This window comes from Otolemur garnettii, unplaced genomic scaffold (genome assembly GCF_000181295.1).
Source record: "Otolemur garnettii isolate 467f Iridium unplaced genomic scaffold, OtoGar3 scaffold00003, whole genome shotgun sequence".
Classification (NCBI taxonomy): Eukaryota; Metazoa; Chordata; class Mammalia; order Primates; family Galagidae; genus Otolemur; species Otolemur garnettii.
The window spans coordinates 17,789,947-17,812,651 of record NW_003852398.1 but is presented as its reverse complement, the minus strand read 5'-3'; the positions used below and the strand labels follow the sequence as shown (position 1 = coordinate 17,812,651).

Sequence of the window (22,705 nt, the reverse complement as noted above, 5' to 3'; positions counted from 1 at the left end):
TTAGGATTTTTTATTGGTGTCGTGTTGCCATAACAACACGAAGACAGCAGATGACTTAAGCTAAGCTTGCAAAGCAAAAGGCTGCTCATCTGGCAGTTAAAATGAATACAGTTCATTTCACAAGTTTCCCATATGGACTCTTAGTGTATGGTAATGAGGAGACCATATGGTGAGAGAAAAGGCACTGAGAACAATTGGGTTCCACTGGCTGAGTGGGAACTTGGGAGGGAAAAAAAACCCGGGTGAGAGATTCTGGTGTGCTTTCTGGGTTCAAGGTTTGGCCGAGGTTTGTTTGGGACGGTCGTTTTCCATGGGGGTTTTGCATTTCTTAATCGGATCCTTAATATGTCGGCTGTGTGAAATGACAAACATACTGCAAATTTTGCAATATCATTCATCACAAACTGTCAGCGGTGTTTGCAAATCTGACTTGCAAGATCTTTTAAATGTGTTGTTCTTAAAAGGCAACAGTACTAAGTTTTTAGACAAAGTGCAGGAAAATTTAAGCACTTCTGACAAGCAGAAACATTAACAGTAATCATTTTTAAAACACTCGCATCTTTTGCCTGCATGTTTAGCTGTAAATAATGCTGGAATGTATAAAAGCTTTAAAGTAAAAATGTAATAAATACTTCTTATTATGTTTCATAAAGGATAAAAAAAATGCTTCGCACACGTATATGTGCTGTGTGTACGTGCGGACGTATGGAGATGGATGGGGCCTACCCTCCTGACTGGCAACCAGATTGGAAACCTGGGAGGACAGCTTGAAAAAGGCTCTGAAGTCAATTCCGTACTATACATGCTTCATAAAAGATGAATATAAATGCATTAGTTAGACACGGTGAGCTAAATTAGAAGGTCAGGCAGGGCTGGGAGGGCTGAAAAATCACACAACCAATGAGTGTAATTACTCTTTTTTAAGTCTATTAAGTGGTGTTGTTCTATCAAGGCTCAGGGGTATAGGACATGAAGAACAAGATAAAGTAATGTGTATTTATTACTCCCACTGGATCAATTTGCCAGATATTTTCAGCTCCATAAAGCAAAATACACAAATGCAGCCTTTGTTACTTTTCTCAAACTGCTTTATTTTCTACAAAAGAGGGACTGGCTCTTGGAGGGAAAACATGTGTGCCCCGAGAAGGTCTCCATGCCAACTCCTCTCAGCGGGGAAAAGAGAGGAAGCCACTGAGACTCTGCAGAGGATGGGGCCAGGTGTTGGCATGGGTGGGGAGAGAGAAGCCAGCCATCTCAAGGTGGAATTAGCTGGGTGTTCAGATCCAACGGAAAAGTCGAACCTGATGTAGTGGAAGCAGTGTGGATTTCGAGCCTGAAAACATGAGTTAGAATTGTAGTTTCCCATTGCTAGCTGTGCTGTCACAGCAAGTCACCAGGACTTCTGGGCCTCTGACTCCTCATCTGAAATGGGGAACACCCAGCTTGCAGGGGTTAGTGGCCCCCACTTGCTGGAGTCTCGCTGTAGGCTGGCTACCTCTCTGCACAACTTACCCAACGCACACCAATCAACAGTGCTGTGGGCAGCTGCTTTGCAAAGGGGAAACTTGAGGCTTGGGAAGTTGAGTCATGTGCACCAAGGAGTCTACCGCTATCTGTTTTCAAAGCTCACTCTCTTGGCCTCTGTGTTCTGAAAACCCTTGAACACAGGGCTGAGCTCACAGTAGGCATGAAGGAAATGTCCTTGCTTCTCAGGATTCATGACTAACACGCAGGCTGCCAGCTACACTCAGGCTCTGCCCTCTCCGCCTTTGGGCGACGGTTTACCAACCACTCTCGAAGACAACAAACAAACTGAAAGAGCGTGGAGGCACCTCTGGCCTTCAGAACAGAGAGAGCTCCTTGCCCCCCGCTTCTGGCTTACATCACTGCAGCCATTGGCGTCTCAGAATTTCTTACCCTCCCTACCTCTAAATTATAAGAAAAGTCACCCTTGACCCCAAAGTTGGTCACATGTCCCTCTTCCTCCTGCCAGGATCCAGAGAGGAAGGCAAAACAGTATGAAACAACAGAATGCTGTGATTTATAAACCTTCGCCTGCCTTTCTCCATGTGTATATGAAACGGGAAACCAAAAAACATCTGGGGTTAGCCTAATTATAGTATTTTAAATCTGTGTGTATGCCAACTATCGCTGATGGTGATTTTCAGGGACAAAATAATTTACAGGGAAGGATTTTGTTCGCTCCTGTTTTCCCATTTGGTAAACGGGAATGATGTCTGCTTCCCACACTTCTCTCACAAGAGGGGCTCCAATAAAACAAAGCATGTCCAAGTTTTTTGAAAAAAACACAAGCCTATATACAAAGGCATATTATTATGGAAAGCTGTCTGCTGGGTCTTTGGAACAGTTTCGTTTGACAGAATATGTGGGTGGTTGCATGAATCTAGCTTTGTCTATTCACAAACACATGGGTTTAATAAAGTGGAGTTTGTTTTTTAAGGTGTGTGGTCCACAGCTCACTGAAACACTCCTGTTTGACAAATACTGACCATGAGTCTAAGAAAGGCGGAGCCCATTTGTATGCCCCTAACAATGGACAGCAGGGGTATAAATCTCCCAAGTCCACAGGAATACCTTGTGCTGGCTCCATCCGCCACTTCCTGACCCTGCCCTTGAACTCCAGCTCCACCTTAACATTCAAAGCCAAGAGGACAGCAGCTCAGCTCTGAGTCACCCTGAGAGCTTCCTGGGGTGGGCTTTGGCCAAGCCCTGCATGGTCAAGTGCTAGAGGCAAGCCGTGGAGTGTTTCCTTAACACACAAACCCATTGTGTCCTTGATTACTCTTCCCGAACCCAGAAGAAAAGGGCTGGGAATTTCACCATCAGGCCACAGGGGACAAAGCGGCATGTGCCTGTGCTATTTGTTCAATATTTCTGAACATAACGTGCAACCATAAAAATGTTTTCAAAAGTAAGTACACGAAACTCAACCCTAGATTCCCATTTCTTTCCTTTTCTTACAAATAAGAAAAGTACTGCTTTCTTAGACACCAGCCATTAAACCAAATCTCTCTTCTATTTTTCAAGTGGCAACTATGGGCCAGATGCCATGCCGAGGGCACCCGTGGGATTACCCTTCTTTATCCATCCATGATCCCTACGAAGTTGGCATATCACCCCCATTTTATAGATGAGGAAGTTAAATCATGTACCCAACTCCTCCCTAGGATTACGATTCCCTCCCTACTCTGCAGACTGAATGGAAGAGCTCTCAGAAAAGATTCCCATTGTTATTTAACCAGCAAATAAAAATAGCTATCTTTTGTGATCAAAAGAACAACCTGACAAGGTAGACAATGTCTCCACCCCTATTATTTAACAGGTAAGAAAACTGAGGCACAAAGAGGTAAAGAATTTTGACTTAGGTTGCACAGCTAGGAAGTGGCTGAGCTCCGAGCTTCACCTTGCCCAATCTGACTCTCCTCAGTACCTCCAGGGGACCCTAGAGATCAATTGCTAAAGCAAAAGCAAAAAATAAAGTGAGGATGGTCCCCAAATGGGAACAAGGGGAAGAATCTGGCATCGTGCCCATCCTTTGCATTGTACCCATCCTTTGCTCTCGCACTAAGACAGCTAAAACACTGACCTTAGGTAGACACACATCATTTATACCACTGTGCTTTAAAATCACCAGTTTGTCTCATAGGAAGTGTACAAGAGGTACATTTTTTGCGAGGCAGAGGTACCTAAGGGTAGATCTCTTCCAGAAACATCTATACCACAAAAGGAGACTGCTATTCATTATTATAGTTAAATTATTCAATCGAAGTCAGGGTGGCAAAGAAAAAGGAAGGACCTGCAAGATCGTGCCCCACTCAAAGATAAGGATGTGAACGAACATACGGACACATCATACATCTTTTGTAGGTAAAACGCTTTGAGAAGTTTTTACCCAGGGGAAGAGCATTTCAGTTCTGGGAAGCTGAAGATTAAGCCTGAAGGGTACTAGTCTTTCCCCCCAAGGTCAAGGTAGAGGAAAGATGCCTTTGCCTATCACAGACCTTCTCCTTTGGGGGTAGTGGTTCCCTCCCTAGCCCTGAACATCTGTGCATCCGCCTGTGGGGCAGCTGTCTCCTGACCAGGGCCTGTTCTGACAGGGGGCTTTGCCTGCAAGTGTGGCCAGCACACAGGTAGTACTGGAAGATGACCTCCTCCCCCAAGGAGGTTCACTGAGCTAGGAAAAATGTGGCAACTTAATTTTTATAAGTGTTTTATAATACATGGATCTAGAAATGACATTATCTCTAGACTTACCCTGGCAAGGAAAAGGATCACAAAACTACTCTGTTAGTTTTTACTTGGGTAGCAAATGAAATTTTATTTTGCTGTCAGTAAACAGTGAGTGCTAATGTAACCAAATCTGTACTTTTCCCTGCTTTAGCATTTAACTGTTCTCTTCTCTGAGTCCTCGCAGGACATTCATTGGACGTTTGTTAAATGTCCTTTATTTTCAGTTACAGAAAGTCATGTCCGGTAATCTCTCCCACAAAGGACCCAAATTCCTCAGGTACAAAGTTAGGAATGTCCCTAATTTTTACAAGTACACAATCATCAATACAAGTCAGTTTCCTTCTTTCTGGAAGGAAAACTTAGCCTCTACTGACGTATCGCTGTGTGACATACACACCTATCCCTCGGCCTTTAATTTTTGTTTAATTTCTCACATCTTGATGCCTTATTTCCCAAATGGGTAGGATGCCTCAGGAGGACAGAGCCTGAACTCTTTGCCCCATTTCAAGATCTACCAACATGTTTTCTTTTGAGCTCTAACTGTTCTTCCCTTGTTGGGGATAAGTATAAACCCTCATGTAGGTACAAAGTTGGTGTTTCTGTTTCCTTTGGAGAATTGATGATGTGGTGATTAAACAGCCCAGTCTCTGGAGTCATGGTATAGGTTTGAATTTCAGTTTAGCAATTTACATGCTGTGTGCCCTTGGGCAAATTATTTAATCTTTCTTTATTTTATTTTTTCTTCCTTTACATAGGAGTGGTAATATACCAACCTGAAAGGTTGTTGACAGGATACAATAATATAATATATATGTAAAAATAAGCTTAGCACTGCCTGGCACATAAGTGCCCATTACTTTTATTATTACTTATCTTACAGCACTGAACACACAAGCACAAAAATATGAGTTGCTTATCTATAAACACATTTTTATCTGCAGCAGAGTTTTCTGCCAGTCACTCAAATCCAAGTCTCCAGAGAACCAGAACCCCCCAAAAGAAGGTATGCTAACCTTTGGCAAACGCTCTGGGTCACCAGGGTGCCGGGGAATGACCTTCTGTAACCTCTGGAAACCATAATCAATGGTGGGTTCATTGAGCGCTGCAATGAAGAAGTCACATGATTAGAACATTTTCAGGAAATTAAGCAGAATATGATTTGCAATACTGATGGTACGATAATAACTGGAAAGTCCAAAGTTTAATTGATACTTTTGAATTACATCATGAAATGATGGTAAGAATAACCTCTTGGCTGAAAATTTTCACCGTGAACTTCTGCTGTTTACCACAGTAGGGGATGACTCCCCCCAGGAACATTAGAAGGGAGTCTTGAACGCTGTGCCTTCTGGCCAAAGTCTATATTCCTTACATTATCATAAATAGAAAGTAAAATGGTATTTGATGTGAGGTTTTAGGGATTTACTTACTTCAGTAGCTCAGGTACAAACACGCCAGGTTCTACACATTGGAAGCAGCACAATTAAAAGTATCTGCTAACTATAAAAACAAATCCCTAATGGACCTCAACTCCAAACAAAATCTCAGCACCTTCTCTGCAAGGAAGCATGCCACATGGTAAGGACAGAGGAGAGTGTGCAGCGTGGGTCTTCTAGGCAGGGAAAGCCTGTGACACCTCTATCAAAGTCTGTAAAGAGACAGGTATTGAAAATGTCCTTGACTCAAAACTCTCCTATCTAAAATGATAGATCCATTGTTCATCAACATTGATGTTATTTCCAGAAAAAGACCAACCTCTGTGGAGTACCAGCTTAGAGTAGCTGAGTCTCCAGAAATAATTCTTTAAAAGGCTAAAAGAAGAGCACACCTGAAATATTTGGAGACACTGGGCCTTACTGTGCCGATACTGACTCTTCAAAGCATCCTTAAATTAAACACAATACAAAATGGACTCTGCTCTATCATTTTCAGAAATCCTTCCTGGGGTAGGAATTACCTTTAGCATTTTTCAGTGAAAAAAATGGAAAAGATGGCCACTCCATCCTCTACCATATTCCCTGTATCCCCTAAGTAATGGGTAGGTGGGTGTTTAAAATTTCTCTTTTCTTTTCTTTTTTAGTGTAACCAAAGTATTCAGCCACATATTTTCTCCCCTACTGAATAAAAAGACAGTTTTTGTAGTTCTGACATTTAGCTATACATTAGAAAACAAGTTGCCACATGCTTTACTTAAAATGCATTTCCATTAACCTAAATTTTAAAAGTAAGATTCATACTGGTACTAACTTTAAAAAACTGTATTAAATTCAAATAGGTCCCAAGGCTAATGGAAGCAATTTGTATACCAACCCAAACTGACTGGCCCACTTTTCAAAATACAGGTATGATAATCTTGTGGTTTTAAAAGGACATTTAAATTGAAAGACTGTGAATTTAGTACATAATTATACCAATAGAACCCTTTAACTTGTCAACTTGTAAATCTAAAAGGCTATCAATCATTTCTAAAGAGGAAATAAACCTTAAAATTCCTTGATTGACAGTGCTTACTTTTTATGTAAGAAAAAAAAAGGGGGGGGGGAGGCTGCATAAAGTGGCCAGAAATCCATTTACAAAAGTACATTGTTTTACATAGGTGAGTAAAAGCCAATAATTACACCTCCAAAAGACATATAAATCAGAGTAAGTACTTTTTCCTCACTTGTGTATTTTAAGTTAGAGTTAACTTCAGGTAACTTTTTATTAAAAAGACCTCTTTCCTCCAAATGTAATGCTTATTGCAGTCGTTAATAGAGTAGCATTTTCATTTAAGATAATGTAATCATTTTTGCAAATATGAGATTTAACCCACCCCCCCACCTTTCCAAACAGTAAACTTCCAACCTGTCTCTTGTGGAAATTAACTAAAATTACACCCAGGCGTACCAAATCTCTCTATCTCTACTAGCATATGAGTTAAGGCACAATATTTATTATTCCTCCCATTTTATGAATTACTTTCTAAACCCTTGAGAAGAATTCTTTTTTCAAATTAGACTTGTAGAGAAAAAAGCCATCGAAGTCTTTAGGCAGGGAAAAGCTGGTACTCGTAAAATCCATGGTATTTAATCAAGAAATGCATGAGGGTGACAGGAATGAGCATGGAGGTTTCAGTTATTTTTCATATCCACCCCCCCACACTCATAATGCTAATTGCCAACGAAAATGTTGAACCGTAAATAGTAGCTTTAGGCAATTAAATATATCATTTAAATATCTGAAAACATAATTCAGCATCCTAAAAATCCTATTATAATTCTTGGTTTTATTTTGCAGTCTAAGCCACCAATAAAATTTGAAATAGCCAACCCAACCCTTCTATCATTTGCATAATGAATTCCTGTTGCGTGTAGAAACCCATGGTTGTTAACTGAATGACTGACCATCTGATAGACTGGGGGGAGGATGCATTTTCCTGGCTAGATAGCCAATTTACAGTAGAACAACTGATACTTAATATCAACAATTAAAAGAACCACCTCAAATGTCACATAGAACTAATAGCTAAAGACTGAGAAGAAGTCATTCTGCTGCTACAAAGAGTAATTGAATTAGACATATTAAATTCATTATTCAAAGAAAAATAAGCATCTGCTCTATGGCGGTACACCGTGAGAGGGGAAATATTTAAAATAGTATTTCCCATGGCTTTGTGACTTTTCTCTCTGCTCATATTTTGAAATATGTTAACCTGCCCTCAATATAAATATTGAATATTACAGTGGAATTGTCCAGTTCTGTAGACAAAGCTGACTGTCCTGAATTTAGAGGAACCTGATGATTTCTCTGATTGCACAGACTAGAGACAAAAATGAAAACAATTCCTGAAAGGGAGGTGCCTTCCGATAAAGATTGTTCCTTCAACCTCCCAAAAAAAAAAATCAAATTAAAAATCTGGGAAAGGCGTGCGGTTCAGTTATGACATTCCTGTGACACAGAATATGATGCAGTCCTCAAAAGCAATGTTATAGGAAAAAAATTTTGCTGATACAATATACTGCTAAGTTAAAAAAAATTACAGGAGCATATATACCGTATGGCCACTTTATTTAAACAAACAAATATAGAATAAGGGAAACGTGTGTGTGGATAAAGTGCCAAACAGAAGTTGTTTCTAAGCAGAGGGTCTCACACTGCTTTTCCTCCTCCTCTGTGCTGTGCATTTTCTAAATTTTCCACAATGAACATGTATTATTTTTATAATCAGAGAAAAAAGTTAAGAGCAAGAGATTGTTGGTGAGATGGAATTTGACCTGCTTGTATAAAGTAATGACATAAGAAACTATGCTTTAAAAGGGGTCTGTATACCCTTTAATAACCTTGCATAGGTTATTACAGACCATAAGAAAAATAAGTAGTATACTTTGGGCCAGTTGTATAAATATGTGACTATTCATAAACTCTCTGAAAATCAACAGAGAGGGGAGCGGGGAGGAATCATAAAGAATGGTATATTTATTTCATCAGTGGGGGCAGTCGTACCTCAGGGACATACATCTACTCTGCAAGAATGCAATATAAAGTTAATCCTTCAACAAAGTGACCTCATTGTACTCAGCTGCTGGGCTCAGGGAGCACCAAAAAAAAAAAAACGAGGGGAGGACTAATCAATTTTTTCCCCTTCAAACTTAGGACAATTCTGAGAAAAAGAAAAAAAAATTAATTGGGCATAATTAATCACAAATAAAGAGGCATGAGCATCTTAGGTTGAAAACAGAAAAACAGATGAAGCCGTAAACTGCAAACGGCATGGAAGGATGAGAACAGCCTGTGTGGCCTTGCTTCCTGACAGCCCGTCCACACTCTGAAAAGGCTTCCAGAGGTGTCACCCTAAACCGCTAGGGATGGTAACAGAATACGGAAGGACCACAGGCTTAACAAACTCTTATCCCAAATAGAAAAGCTTCAATGTTTACATCATTAGAACAAAAGAGGGCCAATGTATGCATTTTAAAAATTCCTAAGGATATTAAATTATCCATTCATTCGGTAATCATTTTCAGTGCCTACCATGGGCTCATGGGGTGGTATTTGTAGGAATGCACTGTTCTGTGTCACAACACCACAGCCCCTAAAAACCAAACTTTCTGAAAGGTCCAGGTAATCTAACCTGAAGCAACAGATGAAATACCTCGGACTGCAGAGCTGGGGTGCGGCTCTGGGGCTCTCGCTGCAGGCTGCTGGCCCGCTCAGGAGCCCCTCCTTTTTGTCTTTCTCGTTGTCACCACCTCTGCTCCTATTTTTGACCAAGTCTCCAGGTTGGGTCACACGACCCTTAAGGGGGACACATTTAAAGTAGGATCGGGACACATTTAAAGTAGGATCAGGCCACAAGGGAGCCGCCAACAACTGAATTCCAGCTATCTTTCACTGACCCTCAAACTCATTCCCTAGTGGACCCGTATTTGCTGAGTAATCTGAGCAGGATGTTGAGGAGCTGTGTACAGTGTGTGGAAGCCCCGCTGAAGCTTCCTGTAAACACACGAAGAGCAAGAGCAAGCGCTTTGTAGGGATCATGAGAAGCGTCCCTCTTTTTCTCCAAAGGTCTTTCATTCAAAGTATTCCTAATGCCATGTAGGCATATTTGGGAAGAAATTTCCTTAGCTCCTTGAGCTTCTACCCAGGAAAGCCAACGTGCAGGGTACATGAGGTCTCAACTGTGATGTCTCAACCTCTTGCTCAGAGCTCCCCTGTGATACTGGGAATGGGTGTTGGTGGGTTATACCTGCGGTCTGCACAGGGATGGCACTTCAACTGCAAAAAGTAACAGTTAGTTAAATAGTTCAGAAAAAAGAAAACTGTTTCATCTGGCTTAGTGTTGGGATTGATGACTAAGGGTTTCAGGATGCTTCCCAGTCTCATCATCTCAGACACCTCTAAAGGAAACCAGTAACTTTCTACTCTGAACCCGTCCCTAGTAAACCTTGAGACAGAACAGCGCTGGGTGTATGAAGCTATGATGTCCAATGCCGGAATGTTTATGTAGCATGAAATGCTGTCTGCAAAGAAAATCTAGATAATGTAAACAGATTTTATGCATTCATACTAATCACAAGATTACAAAACTCTATGTAAAACGTCTACCTAGTAATGGGTAAATTCTAACCAAATATATATATGTAGCGTTTTCACGCATTTTGTTTCTCTTTCTAAGAAATCCGGTTCGCAAACACATCAAATAAGAGAAATCCTCTTTAAGTAGATTTATCTGCAAATTAAATTCCTGTAGTCAAGATGAACGCCTTCTCAGTTATGAAAATTGATTTTTTTTTTCTTTTTGGAGTTTCCTTTTAAAGAAATCACTCCTCCCTCCTCCATCCTCCTTAAGTTCATGAATTCCTGGAAACAGTGGAAATGCAGGAGGAAGGCTAAAGTTCTGTTCACAAACACCAGGGGAAAGTGCTCTGGGTGCTGTTCCAACCCTCGCTCACAGAGTTCCCTGCTTTTATAATTCAGCGACTCACTGAGCTGCTTTAACATATTTCTGGGGTTTTAATTTCCTTTTTTTAATGGTTGTGTGACATGATGTCATTCTGACTGGAAATAAAAGGAAATGCAGATATTAGGAAGGCTATATTAATATTCTATTGCCATTTAATGTCCAAACAAATATCTAGAGTTATGCCAAGTAATAAATAAAACCTCATAGCAGAGGCAATGATAAAACTAGCACCTGGGCCTCCAAGCTTCCCTGGTGACTACTCTATATTTGAACTGAAGGAGTAACAGCAGAGCGTTTCCCTTCAAGGCAGATCCATTCTGGGCACGAGTTATTACATATGTGTTAGGCAGATCCTTTTTGTTCCATAATGGCCCCATTTTTCCCTCCGTCACTAAATTAACAACCAGAGGTAAACAATAAAACAGCAAGTTATCTTCACGAACCTGTCTTTAAGACTGACTTTAAAATATATAAACCGAAAAATCAACCAGAAACCTAAACAAGACCCAGAAATACGGTTCCTGAGGAAGCTGGCTGCATTTCCAGCCATTTGGGGTTCTCATTACCTGCCTAGATGTTTGCTACACACAGGGCGGGCCAGGTTCATTTCTGCAGCAGAAGAGCTGCACCTCCTGAGAAGCCTAGGAGCAAATCACTCCAGTGGAGCTTCTGCTTTCTGTGGGAAAGGCTCTTCCAGCCTGGTGCCCCTGCCTCAGGAGCGAGGGAGACTCCCGGGAGCTTCTGGAGCAGGACCCACTGAACCACAGAGAGCTGTAACTTTCTGCAACAGGAAGGGTGTCAGGATGAAATCATGAGCAGAATGAACCAGCATGGAGGCAAAGGAGATTTTCCAAACCATCTTTTATTCTTACTTGTAGTCTTCAAACCTCTTGACACGTGGGACTCAAAATTCAAGCAAAGGAAGCAACATCTCCACGGTGGGCACCATCAGAGGTATCAAGTGCCTTGAGTGGCTAAGTCCTCCTTCCAAAGAGTAGAGCCCAAGGGAACTTGCAAAGCAAAAACCAAAGAGAGAGAGACTGCTAGAAAGTAGTGAGCCCAGAAGGATGAAATAGTGAGGCAGGGGCTCTGGGAGGGAGGCTGAGAGAAGAGCCTGAGCACTGAAGCTTGGAACGCGAGAAGAACTTGTATATGTTTGCAAATTAATAACACAGCAAGACGTAAAAGTAATCAAGAGGAGGAAGAAAGAATTAAGAGTGACTTGCTTTTGTTTTTCAAAATGAAATTGCTTTCCTGTTTTTCTCAATCTAAAAGTAAGACATCAGTACCTAAAAAAAGTTTCAAAAAGGGGGAAAGCCCCACAATACCCCATACACATATAAGTACTGTTCATATTTTAGTATTTTATGCTTTCAGGTATTTTTGCAATTCTGTTTTATATAAATATAGATTGTACATATATTATACCTACCTCCTTCTTTTTGCTGATTGTAGCATATTACATTATATGGATGGACATAATTTATGTAACAAAACCCTATTAATTAAAAGGAATGTAGGGGTTTTCCCAAAATTTTCACTGACTTAAGTACTATAGTAAATAATGCTGAAGATACATTTCTGGATAAAAGAACATGTACATTTCAATTCATTCCATATATATGTATTTTTTATACATATCCTTCATAGAATTCATGCCAATTTACATTTGTCGGGTTACCTTCAAAGGTGTCTTTAAAAGAAAACTAATTCTTAAGATTTAGCATCTTCAACTCAATTATTCTTTAAGTTATAAGAACCTCTGAAGATCATACATGTTAATAATCACAATGATTCCCTGTAGAGGTGTCATTTTAAACATACCCTGAGGTCGTGTAAGTCCCTTCTCCCAGTAATATCAAAGTGCTTTATACAGATTATCTCATTTATTCCTACAAGATGCCCTCAACACAAATGTTACAAATTACTACTCCCAGTTCCAAAGTGGGAAATGGAGGCACAGAAAGCTTGTTGCATAAATTAGTACAAAAGCCTCATTATTTATTTTTCTTTACAGTGCTTTGCTTACTATTTTTAGATGACTGGTTTTATTTTAATATTGATGAACCTCAATTTGCAACATATGGAAGTCCTGCTTCCAAATCAGTTACACTGCTCCTTTTTAACTAAATACATAGTATCTGTTAAACAGAAGGTTTTGCTCAGTCTCCTGAGTTTATACAGAAGAACAAGGCAGGTGATGGCCTCTTTTCTTTAGCTAAAGCTCACCATGTCAACAAATACAAACCCTTTGTGGAGGCCACCCGGGTATTTTAAACTTGCCCCACAAATGATCAAGAAATAATGTTTTCTGTCTCATCAAGTTCTCCTTATAGGTCAACTCTTGAGATAACAAAGACACATAATGCTATCCATGAGATACGGTAAACCAGTTCATTTCGTACTACAACCAGTGGTATTTTCTAGACAATTATGGGTCAGAAATTACTGGCAGAAGTGGAACATCTCTTTTTAGATAGATCCCTTTCTTGCCCTGGAGGATTACACTGTACCTAAAATGGAAACTAGGTGAACCTGCACCATTTCGGAGAAACTCTATGGCTCTCTTAATTGTAATAAAGTTGACATGGAAATCACCATTGCTGACCAGCGTGGCCTTCCAGGGTCCTTCATGTCGATTTCCAAATTTCATCTAAGTTTAAAACTAAAATTAAATCCCTCAAGCAAAGAGAAGCTCCATCTTCATAATTTTTATTTTTGGCCTTGCCATCTTTTTCATTTCAGATTTTTTAATTTGGATCATTTATGATTAGGTTTCAAAGTCAGATTTGCTCTTTGAAATGAGAAGGATGATTTTTCACTATGTAATGGATGGCAGTGTTTAAATATTGAAGGCCAACATACTCTGTCTTTCTTCCTTAACGTATAAAGATAAATCCATAATTCTCTGCCCTCCTGGCGTATCTTCTGATATAACAAGAGTAATATTACTTCTATAATTGTTCTTCAGATTTCTTCCCAAAGAGTTCTGACAGTAACTGCTATCGAGGGGGTAAAATCACCCTGCCTGTCTGATAAACATGTTTTCTTACATTCCCACCCCAGCGAGTGCTGTGACACCGTACTTTTATCATCCAGTGTGTGTTCAGAATGAGCTTAGAACAGCAATTGCCGGGAATAGGCAGGCGATAAACCGCATTGATTTAACACATCTTGTTTTCAATCATGCTTGGATTTTCTGAGCACGCATTTTTCCTGTACTTCGGCTTGTAGCTTTTATCTGACGAGCTGATCCCTTTTCACTGGAAAATGAAAAGGTCGCACAATAAGACACGGTTTACTGGAACTTGAACACGCACCAGGGAAAGTATTTTAGATAAATACTGTCAGACAGAGTGGAGCTGAATTTCAACAACACAATTGCTAAACAACAATACTTATTACTCTGTAGAACGAGCCTACCAGCAACTTATGACTCTCAGCAGGGGACAGCACCGAGTCAGGCTCCAGGGCTGAGAGAAACCCTTCTCCCAGCCTGGCGCTAACTAGGCGCGGAGTTCTGGGCTGAGGTCCTGCTTTGTGATTGTTAATATCACAGTTTTATGAGACAACTCAGAAAATGACTCCCACTGTTCACAGCGTCGTTTCCTCTAAGCCAGTGGACAGGTTTCAGAAGAGCTGGATAATGAAGTTACAGTGGAGCTCTGCAGACAGATGGGGAGGAAAAGAAAAATCCCAAGAAGAGTGAAATCAAAGTGACTCCAAAGAATCCAGTAATTCCACTAATAGGAAAGTTCTTGTAAGTGGGACATCATAAAGGATTAAGCGATTACTTGGGAACATTTTAATGGAGTCAAAGGAAACTTAAAACAAGTACACCACATCAAGCATGGCAATGGCCTTACAGATAGGCCTAGAAGATTTTATCAGCCTGAACTCCAAGCCAAGTAGCATCTCAATTTAGAATAAACGAAGTCAGCCTTCTTCAGTATTGGCCTAACATAAACGATTGTTACTATAGAGCATCATTATCCTAAGACTCAGCTAGAAAGTCTCCTCTCCCTTAAGTTGGAGTCTGGAAGCCTTTCCTCTGGGCCTCTATCCCAGTCAGATACACACTCTGACTATCTCTCTACTCATTGTGCACTCCGGAGCTCCTCAAATGCTCTGTTTACAGGACCTCGGCACCACAGCCAGTCTTTCAAAGCCTCCCTAACCAAAGGAAGGGCTCAACAGTTTTGTTCACTAACTACTTAGGTGAAAACAGCTTAATGTTTCGGTCCTAACAACTGAGTGGCCATTTCAAAAATCAAAATGATACAAAGAAATTGAAAGAAAAATATAGTATTTTATTTTAAAATAATCACTGTGACTTACTAATAGGATGTGTGTTCCTGTTGGGCATCATACAACTTCACAAACCTCAGAATCAGACTGAACACTGGCGCCCTCATTTTCTACCCCACGTTGACTCTCACACAGCACTTCCTTTTAACCACAGGAATGCTGAAAACCGGCTTTGCAAAGGTATGATGCCATCAAAAGGACACAGGGTAATCTACTGGTAAGCTTTGAACTACCTTAAACCAGGAGTTCATGTGGCATTTGACAAGCATAAAGTATCACTGTTTCCCTCGAATGTAAAATATCCCACAGTATCCTTAGGAGCTTGCAGGGATACGCTGGTGCATAAGTTTAGAAAACACAGATTCACTCAGAAGCAGGGAATGGATCAAAGGTTAAGATGCTACAAGGATCTGTTGTGTTCATTCACATGTATATTTTCTTCATCTAATAACAATAGTAATAATAATAATAGCAGCAGCCAACACCATGTGCCAAACACTTTATATGGATTAACCTATCTAACCTTCACAATGACTCTACAAGGAGGTACCATAGTATTATTATTCCCATTACACAGAGAAGAAAATTGAGGCTTGGAGGAGTTCCTACTTTACCCAAACTCACAGAGCTTATGACTAAAGGGGCAGGGATTCCTACTCAGGCAGGCTGTTTCCAGAGCCCTGCTCTGAGCCTCTTTGTTAGAACAGCCAACTTAGGACAACCAAGGGGTCTCCAGACCAAGTCTCCACTAATTTAAGCCTCCAAGACTTTCCTAGCTCTCCACACACCCTTCTATCTACAGTCTGTTCTAGTGCTTTTGTCTCAATTTACATCCCATGAACACTTTAATCCCCTACGCCAGACCGCACTGACTTCCACCTCATCAATAGCACAGTCTCCTTCCCCTCCTCTCTTCAGAGTCAGACACAGCTAGATTTTGTACCCAGATGACATCACTGACCAGATATGTGCCTTTTGGAAAAAGTCACTTACCTTCTCTAAGTCTTCCTTATCTGTAACGTGAAGACTTAATGTGTACAGTGATTAGCACATAAATACTAATACAAAACATGCAGTTGTTATTACCACTCATAGAATACCTCCAAATATTCGCCATGCGCTAGAAATAGGGGCAGGTGTGGGGAATACAGGACTAATTAGACATGTTTATAAATTTCCCACTTTCAAGGAATTCCAGGGTCTTGAAGGGCAGAAATCCACAAACAGAACTCTGAAACAATCTGGTCAATGTGACAACCCCAGGACGCAGCATTCTAAGAGAACACTGGGTGTGTTTTCCTTGTCCCTGGGGCTTGGCCTTTCCTTCCTCATTTACACTAACTTGAAATTACTACCCTGAAATAGAGCTTTCTCTGGAAGAGGACACAGCCATTTTAAAACAAATAGAAGTTCTGTGAACAAATGGAAACAAACATAGGTGGAGACACTTAATGAAGACAGGATCCCTCTGCAGACTTGGGATGTTTTATATTGCCTTATTAATTAATTAAAATTAGAGATGAAAAGTAAGAGAGGCACAGCACAGTCCAGTGTCCTATGCATCCCCAGCTGGAGATGACTGCATTTGAAAACTCCAGGCAATGGGCTACACCTTTGAGGATCGTATTAACTGGGGTGCAGTGAAGGCCCGTAATCAAGTACCCCCAAAGAAACAAAAGTGTAGCATTACTAATGTATTAATACTGCACTTCACAAAAGGAAGAAAAACTAATCCTCTGTAGTAGAGTCCAGGAAATACAGAAGAACATGCATAGTTGACCACCCCCACAATGACTATCTCCTTAAGCTGCCCTAATTTTCATAGATGGGACATACACCACATGTATGTATCAGTAAGTAGGCCTAGTTCCTATGTTGACCACCTCCGTATGTTGACCAGTTTAATATAATCCCTTGAGTGGTCAACTTACAGAGGTTCTGCTTTATTTACCAACAAGGTCATATTTGAGCTGGGTGTGGAAGGATAAATAGGATTTGTCAATGGAAAAGGGGGAGAAAAGCATTTTAGGCAAGAGGGACAACATGAGCTAAGGCAGAAAGATATAAAAGGGTTAAGGCTGGGCAGCACCTGTGGCTCAAAAGGGTAGGGCACTGGTTCCATTTGCCAGAGGTGGTGGGTTCAAAAAAAAAAAAGGGTTAAGGCTGGCTATTCCAGTTTAGGGAAAGCATGGTTTACATGTTCAGAGTGAGTGGACAGAGATTAACCATGTGTTAACTGTAGTGGTTTTGAGTGCCTTGCTAAGGGTAGACAGGCACAAGGAGCTATGGAAGATTTTCCACATCATGGGAGTGACACAATCTGCTCAGAGCAGATAGAGCAGACATGTGGCAGGAAGAAAACTACATGGAAGGAAGGCAAATCATGAGTTCAAATTCCAACATGCTATATCCAGGTAAAAATATTCAGTCAACAGTTGGAAATAAGGCCCAGGCATGATGGTTCATGCCTGAAATCCTAGCACTCTGGGAGGTGGGAGGATCAGCTGAGGTCAGGAGTTCAAGATCAGCCTGAGCAAGAGCAAGACCTCATCTCTACTAAAAACAGAAAAAATTAGGGCGGTGCCTGGGGCTCAAAGTAGTAAGGTGCTGGCCCCATATACTGGGGGTGGCGGGTTCAAGCCTGGCCCTGGCCAAAAACTACAAAGAAAAGAAAAATTAGCCAGGCATTGTGGTGTATACCTGTAGTCCCAACTGCTCAGGAGCCCAGGAGTTTGAGGTTGCAGTGAGCTATGATGGTGCCGTTGCCACTGCACTCTGGCCAAGGTGACAGAGCGAAATGGAAGCCAATTTGTAAATTTGCAGATGTGGAAGTTGTGAAAGTAATGCTGAGATCATTAGCAGACATAGCAAGTGGAATTTTGGAAGACTTGTGAATGCTTTAACTGTAAAGCTCTGTTTTTCTTTAGTCTCATTCAATAACCCCCAATATGAAGAGCTGAGTATAAATGAGTGAGTGTGGCTGGCAAACCTGTTTGCCTCGCTGCAGCTTAGCTTATCATAACAGGCTTAAGAGAGAGAGTGAAGGACACTCCCTCAGTCCCAGATGAGAGTCTCCTCAGTCCAGAGAAAAATGTAGAATTCCAAGGTACCCTGAGACAAAAGTTATGATCTTCACCTAGAACAGCTGTGATAATTTAGATTTAGTTAATTCCTGTTAGTACGGTAGGAGGGATAAGGATAAGAGGATTTCCATAGCTCTTCATTTTTTCTACTGTCATTCTTAATGTGCACTTTTTAAGTAGCTGATGGAACCAAGCTGACGACTGAAGGCCTCCCAGTGAGGTTCTATTGCTTCTAACTCACCTAGATTTGTAGCTGTGTTATCTGGCAGAATGCAGTTTGAGTGTGTGTGTGTGTGTATGAATATAATCAGAACTTAATCTTCCCCTTTGGATGTTGGTGGTCTTAATATTAGTCCCTGGCGTCTTACAATCAATAGATGTTTAGTTAAGCAATTCACTTGTTTTGGAGCAACTGTTATTGTGTGGGCAATGGGTATGTGGCCACTTCCGCAATAACCCCATGTCTCCTGACAGAGTGAGCATTACAATCACATATTTGTTGCTATTAGCTTGTGAGATGCTGGAAACCAATTTTGAAAAGCAAGTAATAAAGCACCACATAAAAAATAATGGTGTAATTACTTCTTGGTCAGGTAAAACCTACTGTGACGATAAAACCAAAGGGAACGCCAAGCACCATAAGTGGGTTTGCTGTAAATTTGACACTGGTTCTGACCTTCAGCAAGAAAAAGAAAGGTTTGAACCCACTCACCTACACCAGGTACAGAAGACTCTTTGTGTCATATGTGTTTAGCAGGTCTCTGTTTTAAAGCACTTAAGTGAATTTATGTAGTACTGCACTAATGCTTAAGTCAACTCTCAAGAACTAGAGAGATTGGATTAGTCACTAAATTACTGACCCAAAGACTTTCAGATTCTCATCTGAATGTAGGTCCCAAAGAAAGGAAACCTACTGTAATCAGACAGCAATTGCCATACACAAAATATTTGTTCTTTAAATGCAGAAGTTAAAGAAGTGGGGAGGGGCCTTATTGGAACATGGACCACACTGTTCAGAAGAAAGTGTGGCTGTTGTTATTGATCTACAAACACCACCACCCCCAACCCACTAACATAAACAGAACAAACCAATCAGGCTCTGATCCTTTCACTTGTCCTCCCAACCATTAGAAAGGCTTTCCTTAATCCACAGGAAATACTGTGGGTGGGGTAGGGGTGGGGTAGGCTTACAAGTTATGCCAAGAACTACTAAAAACAAGGATGGCATGGCACAGTACATGTTTAAGGATATCATGATTACCTTTTCATTACTGCTACTTTGGGTTACTTCCAGATTGGGGGAGGACTATGGTTAATAACTCTATTTAGCCCATCTAAGAGTCACAAATGATCCTTTTATAGTAGATACATCACAATCAGACTGGGGTGGGGGGCCAGGATGTTGCTGGAGACAGCATTAGTCATGGCCCGTGATGAAGCAACAGTAGGCTACATTTTACTACTAAAAGTGACTTCTGTAGGTTAAATTCTCAATAAAAGTGACTTGAATAACAGCATAAGTTCTTACATACTGACAGTTGGTTAGAAATGGGTACATGCTTTTGGGAGGACAAATTGGCTGTCTATGCATATGGGGGGCAGGTAGAGACTCTGCTTACAGGCTGAATGGGTCTTCACTAAGGTCAGAGCATCCCCTAATGCAGCAGTTCTCAATCTGTGAGTCACGACCCATAGGAACTGTATTACAGGGTTGTGGCATTAGGAAGGTTGAGAATCATGACCCTAATATAGGCCCACTGGCTACAGAAACTATTTTTCCAAATAGGCAAGGGCCCACACCAGTTGCACCAATCTTGTCAGCCTTCAGTAGTGCTATGTAGTAGGACAAGAAGATTTTCTTCCTGCTGAGATTCCTCTGGACTTCTTTTTCCTTATAACTGGAAGTAGATTCTTTTCCCCAAACTGAATCCTCTATTTTTTTTCTATATTGATGGGTGCAGTGGTCCTGTTTAAAACAAATAATAAATAGAAACAAGGAAAAAGAAGTGCCCTTCCTTCTACACCCTCTCTCCACCACCTTCCTGCCCCTCTTGAAGGCTGGTGAATTGAGAAGGAATGAAAATACATATTTAGTTCCACCTGTGGAATTTATCTTGCCTGAGGCCACCGTGTGGGATATTGTTACTGGCTTTTTCAGAGGGTCGGGACACATCTGCAGGGGCAGAGATCAGCTTGATAAACTGCTGATCTATTCCCACATGGAAAACTTTTGTGATTATATTGGGACAATAGGTACTGTGACCCTTTAAGGACAAAATCAAACATGCTGGATATTTTATAAAAGCGATCAAAACAATTTTTAGATAACAGTAAATTTTACTGTCTCTTCCGACTGCAGAATTAACACCCGATAAAGGGGCCAAAGCACCTTTAGTCAATCAAAATCAGACTTTATTGGTGCAAAAAAGTTGACAGCAAACACAATGAAATTTGGAAAGCCTGATTGTGGGTCAGTGTAAAATACGAAACAGCTAGTTAGTCGTTGAATCACAACTAAAACTCAGGTGTTAAAATCCAATCCACCCCCAGGTCCTCAATGTCAGTCATTCCTCTGGGTAAGGCTGATTGAAAATTGAAAAGATTATTGTCCAAGTAGTATTGAGCATTTTACATTTCCTTTATTATTATTTTTATTTTTACATATACATGTGCTTATTAGCTTTCCATTTTTTTGCCTTCACAGAATTAAAAAGGCTTAAAATGTACCAACAACAGCAATGTTTAAGATAAGGCCTAGAAACCAAAACCTCGTAAAGAATGAATGAAGATAAATACTTTTCCAACTTATTTTTTCCTTCAACACCCCAATAGGTAAGTATTCCTCCTTCACAGCTGAGAAAACTGATGCTGCTAGTCTGTGGGCTGAGACTTTGGCAGGCAAAGAAAAGAAATCTAACTGAATTGCACCTGTGGAAAAAGCCCACATCAAACCCACCCACCACACAACATCTTCCTATGGGTGATTCAGCTCTTGTAACCACTGGTCATTTCAAAGCCATTTTATAAAATAATTATCACCTGTAAGGAAGACTCAGCAAGGTTCTCAGGACCCTGAGAAGGGCATGGAGCATGTCCACATTTTGTAAAACCACTGCCAAGTTTTTTTAGGGATTTTTTTTTTTTTTTTTGAGACAGAGTCTCTAGCTGTAGCCCTGAGTAGAGTGCTATGTCATCATAGCTCACAGAAACCTTCAACTCTTGGGCTAAAGTGATCCTCTTGCCTCAGTTTTTCTATTTTTAGTAGAGACGGGGGGTCTCACTTTTTTGCTCAGGCTGCTCTCGAACTCATGAGCTCAAGCAATCCACCACCTCAGCCTCCCAGCATGCTAGGATTACAGGCACGAGCCACCGTGCGTGGCCTTCCAAGTTGTTCTCTGAAGTCCATTTTGCAAAAAGCCCTAAGGTGAAAAACAGGCTGTGCTGACTTTACCTAAATTCTTGCAATGGAAATGAGATAAATATAATAGCCCGCAGTAACCAATGCACCATTACTGTGTTCTACATACTGTAATAAGTGCTGTATCATAAATCATTAATTCTGAGCTGTCTCGATGGAGTCTGTACTATTATCATCACTATTTTTATAGATAAGGGAAGACCCCAAGGACGACAGAGAGGTGGCAGATCCTGCCTGAGTTTCACAGCACTATGAGCTGAACCAGGATTGAAACTTTGGCTGTCTGCCTCTATTGCCCACTCGCTCATCTGCCCTTTATACCGATGGCCCCTGTGGAAGCATTTAGCTAATACATTGGAAGAGATGATATGATCTTTCCCTTCAGGGCGACACAGAAGAAAACAAATAATAAAAGATGCCTCAAGCAAAAGTATCTGGCATCGACTTGAAAAATATAAATGTCTATCCACACGTGCTATGTAAAGACTTAGTAAAAGGGCAGCGCCTGTGGCTCAAGGAGTAGCCCCATAAGCCGGAGGTGGCGGGTTCAAAACCGGACCTAGCCAAAAACTGCAAAAAAAAAAAAAAAAAAAAAAAAGACTTAGTAAGATTTAAGTTTAAAAAAGGAAACTTTCCAAAATGGATCACACTTAAGGGTCAAACCATTTTCTGTGACATGTATGGTGGTGATGTCACCCATAACAAAGATGAGAAATGACACACACTTCTCCATTATCACCTCCCAGCCTGTTTAATCTCACCTGGCAAGTTTTCCTTAATCAAGTGACTTGAAAATGGCATTGAGGCAGCTCCGGATAACATGGGTGGAATTCTGATATGCTTTCTTCATTAACTGCTCATACCCCCAGAAATGAGAATAAAAGCCACTCTTCCTGGGGAGTCTTTTAACTGAAAAACTAATCTTAATTGAATGCACACATCAGTTAACTATCTTCAGATTCGCAAACCATTAATGCCCTATTTTCACAGAGTGTCTTCTCTTCTTTCTGGCTTGTCTAAAGCCTAGCGCTCTCAGGGCTGTGCTTAGAGGAATGTGAGATTCAGCAGGAATGTGGAGGAGACAGGAGAGAAAAGAAACCAGCATATTAAGCACTTGTCTTCACAACCAAACGAGTGTTCTGGGGCTGAGCAGTGAGCGCAGGGAATAATGCTGCCCTTGCAAAATTGACATCCTCCCATCAC

The 22,705-nt window shown here is 40.8% G+C and overlaps 1 protein-coding gene across 10 annotated transcripts in view; it reads right to left on the bottom strand.

Moving 5' to 3' along the window:
- EBF1 (early B cell factor 1) overlaps positions 1–22,705 on the bottom strand; it is a 398,643-nt gene that overhangs the window by 29,813 nt on the left and 346,125 nt on the right. For all 10 annotated transcript variants that reach the window (XM_023514769.1, XM_023514785.1, XM_023514772.1 and 7 more), the window contains one exon: positions 5,265–5,353. In XM_023514769.1, coding sequence (XP_023370537.1) covers positions 5,265–5,353 — 89 coding nt within the window. The remainder of the gene's footprint in view (positions 1–5,264; positions 5,354–22,705) is intronic.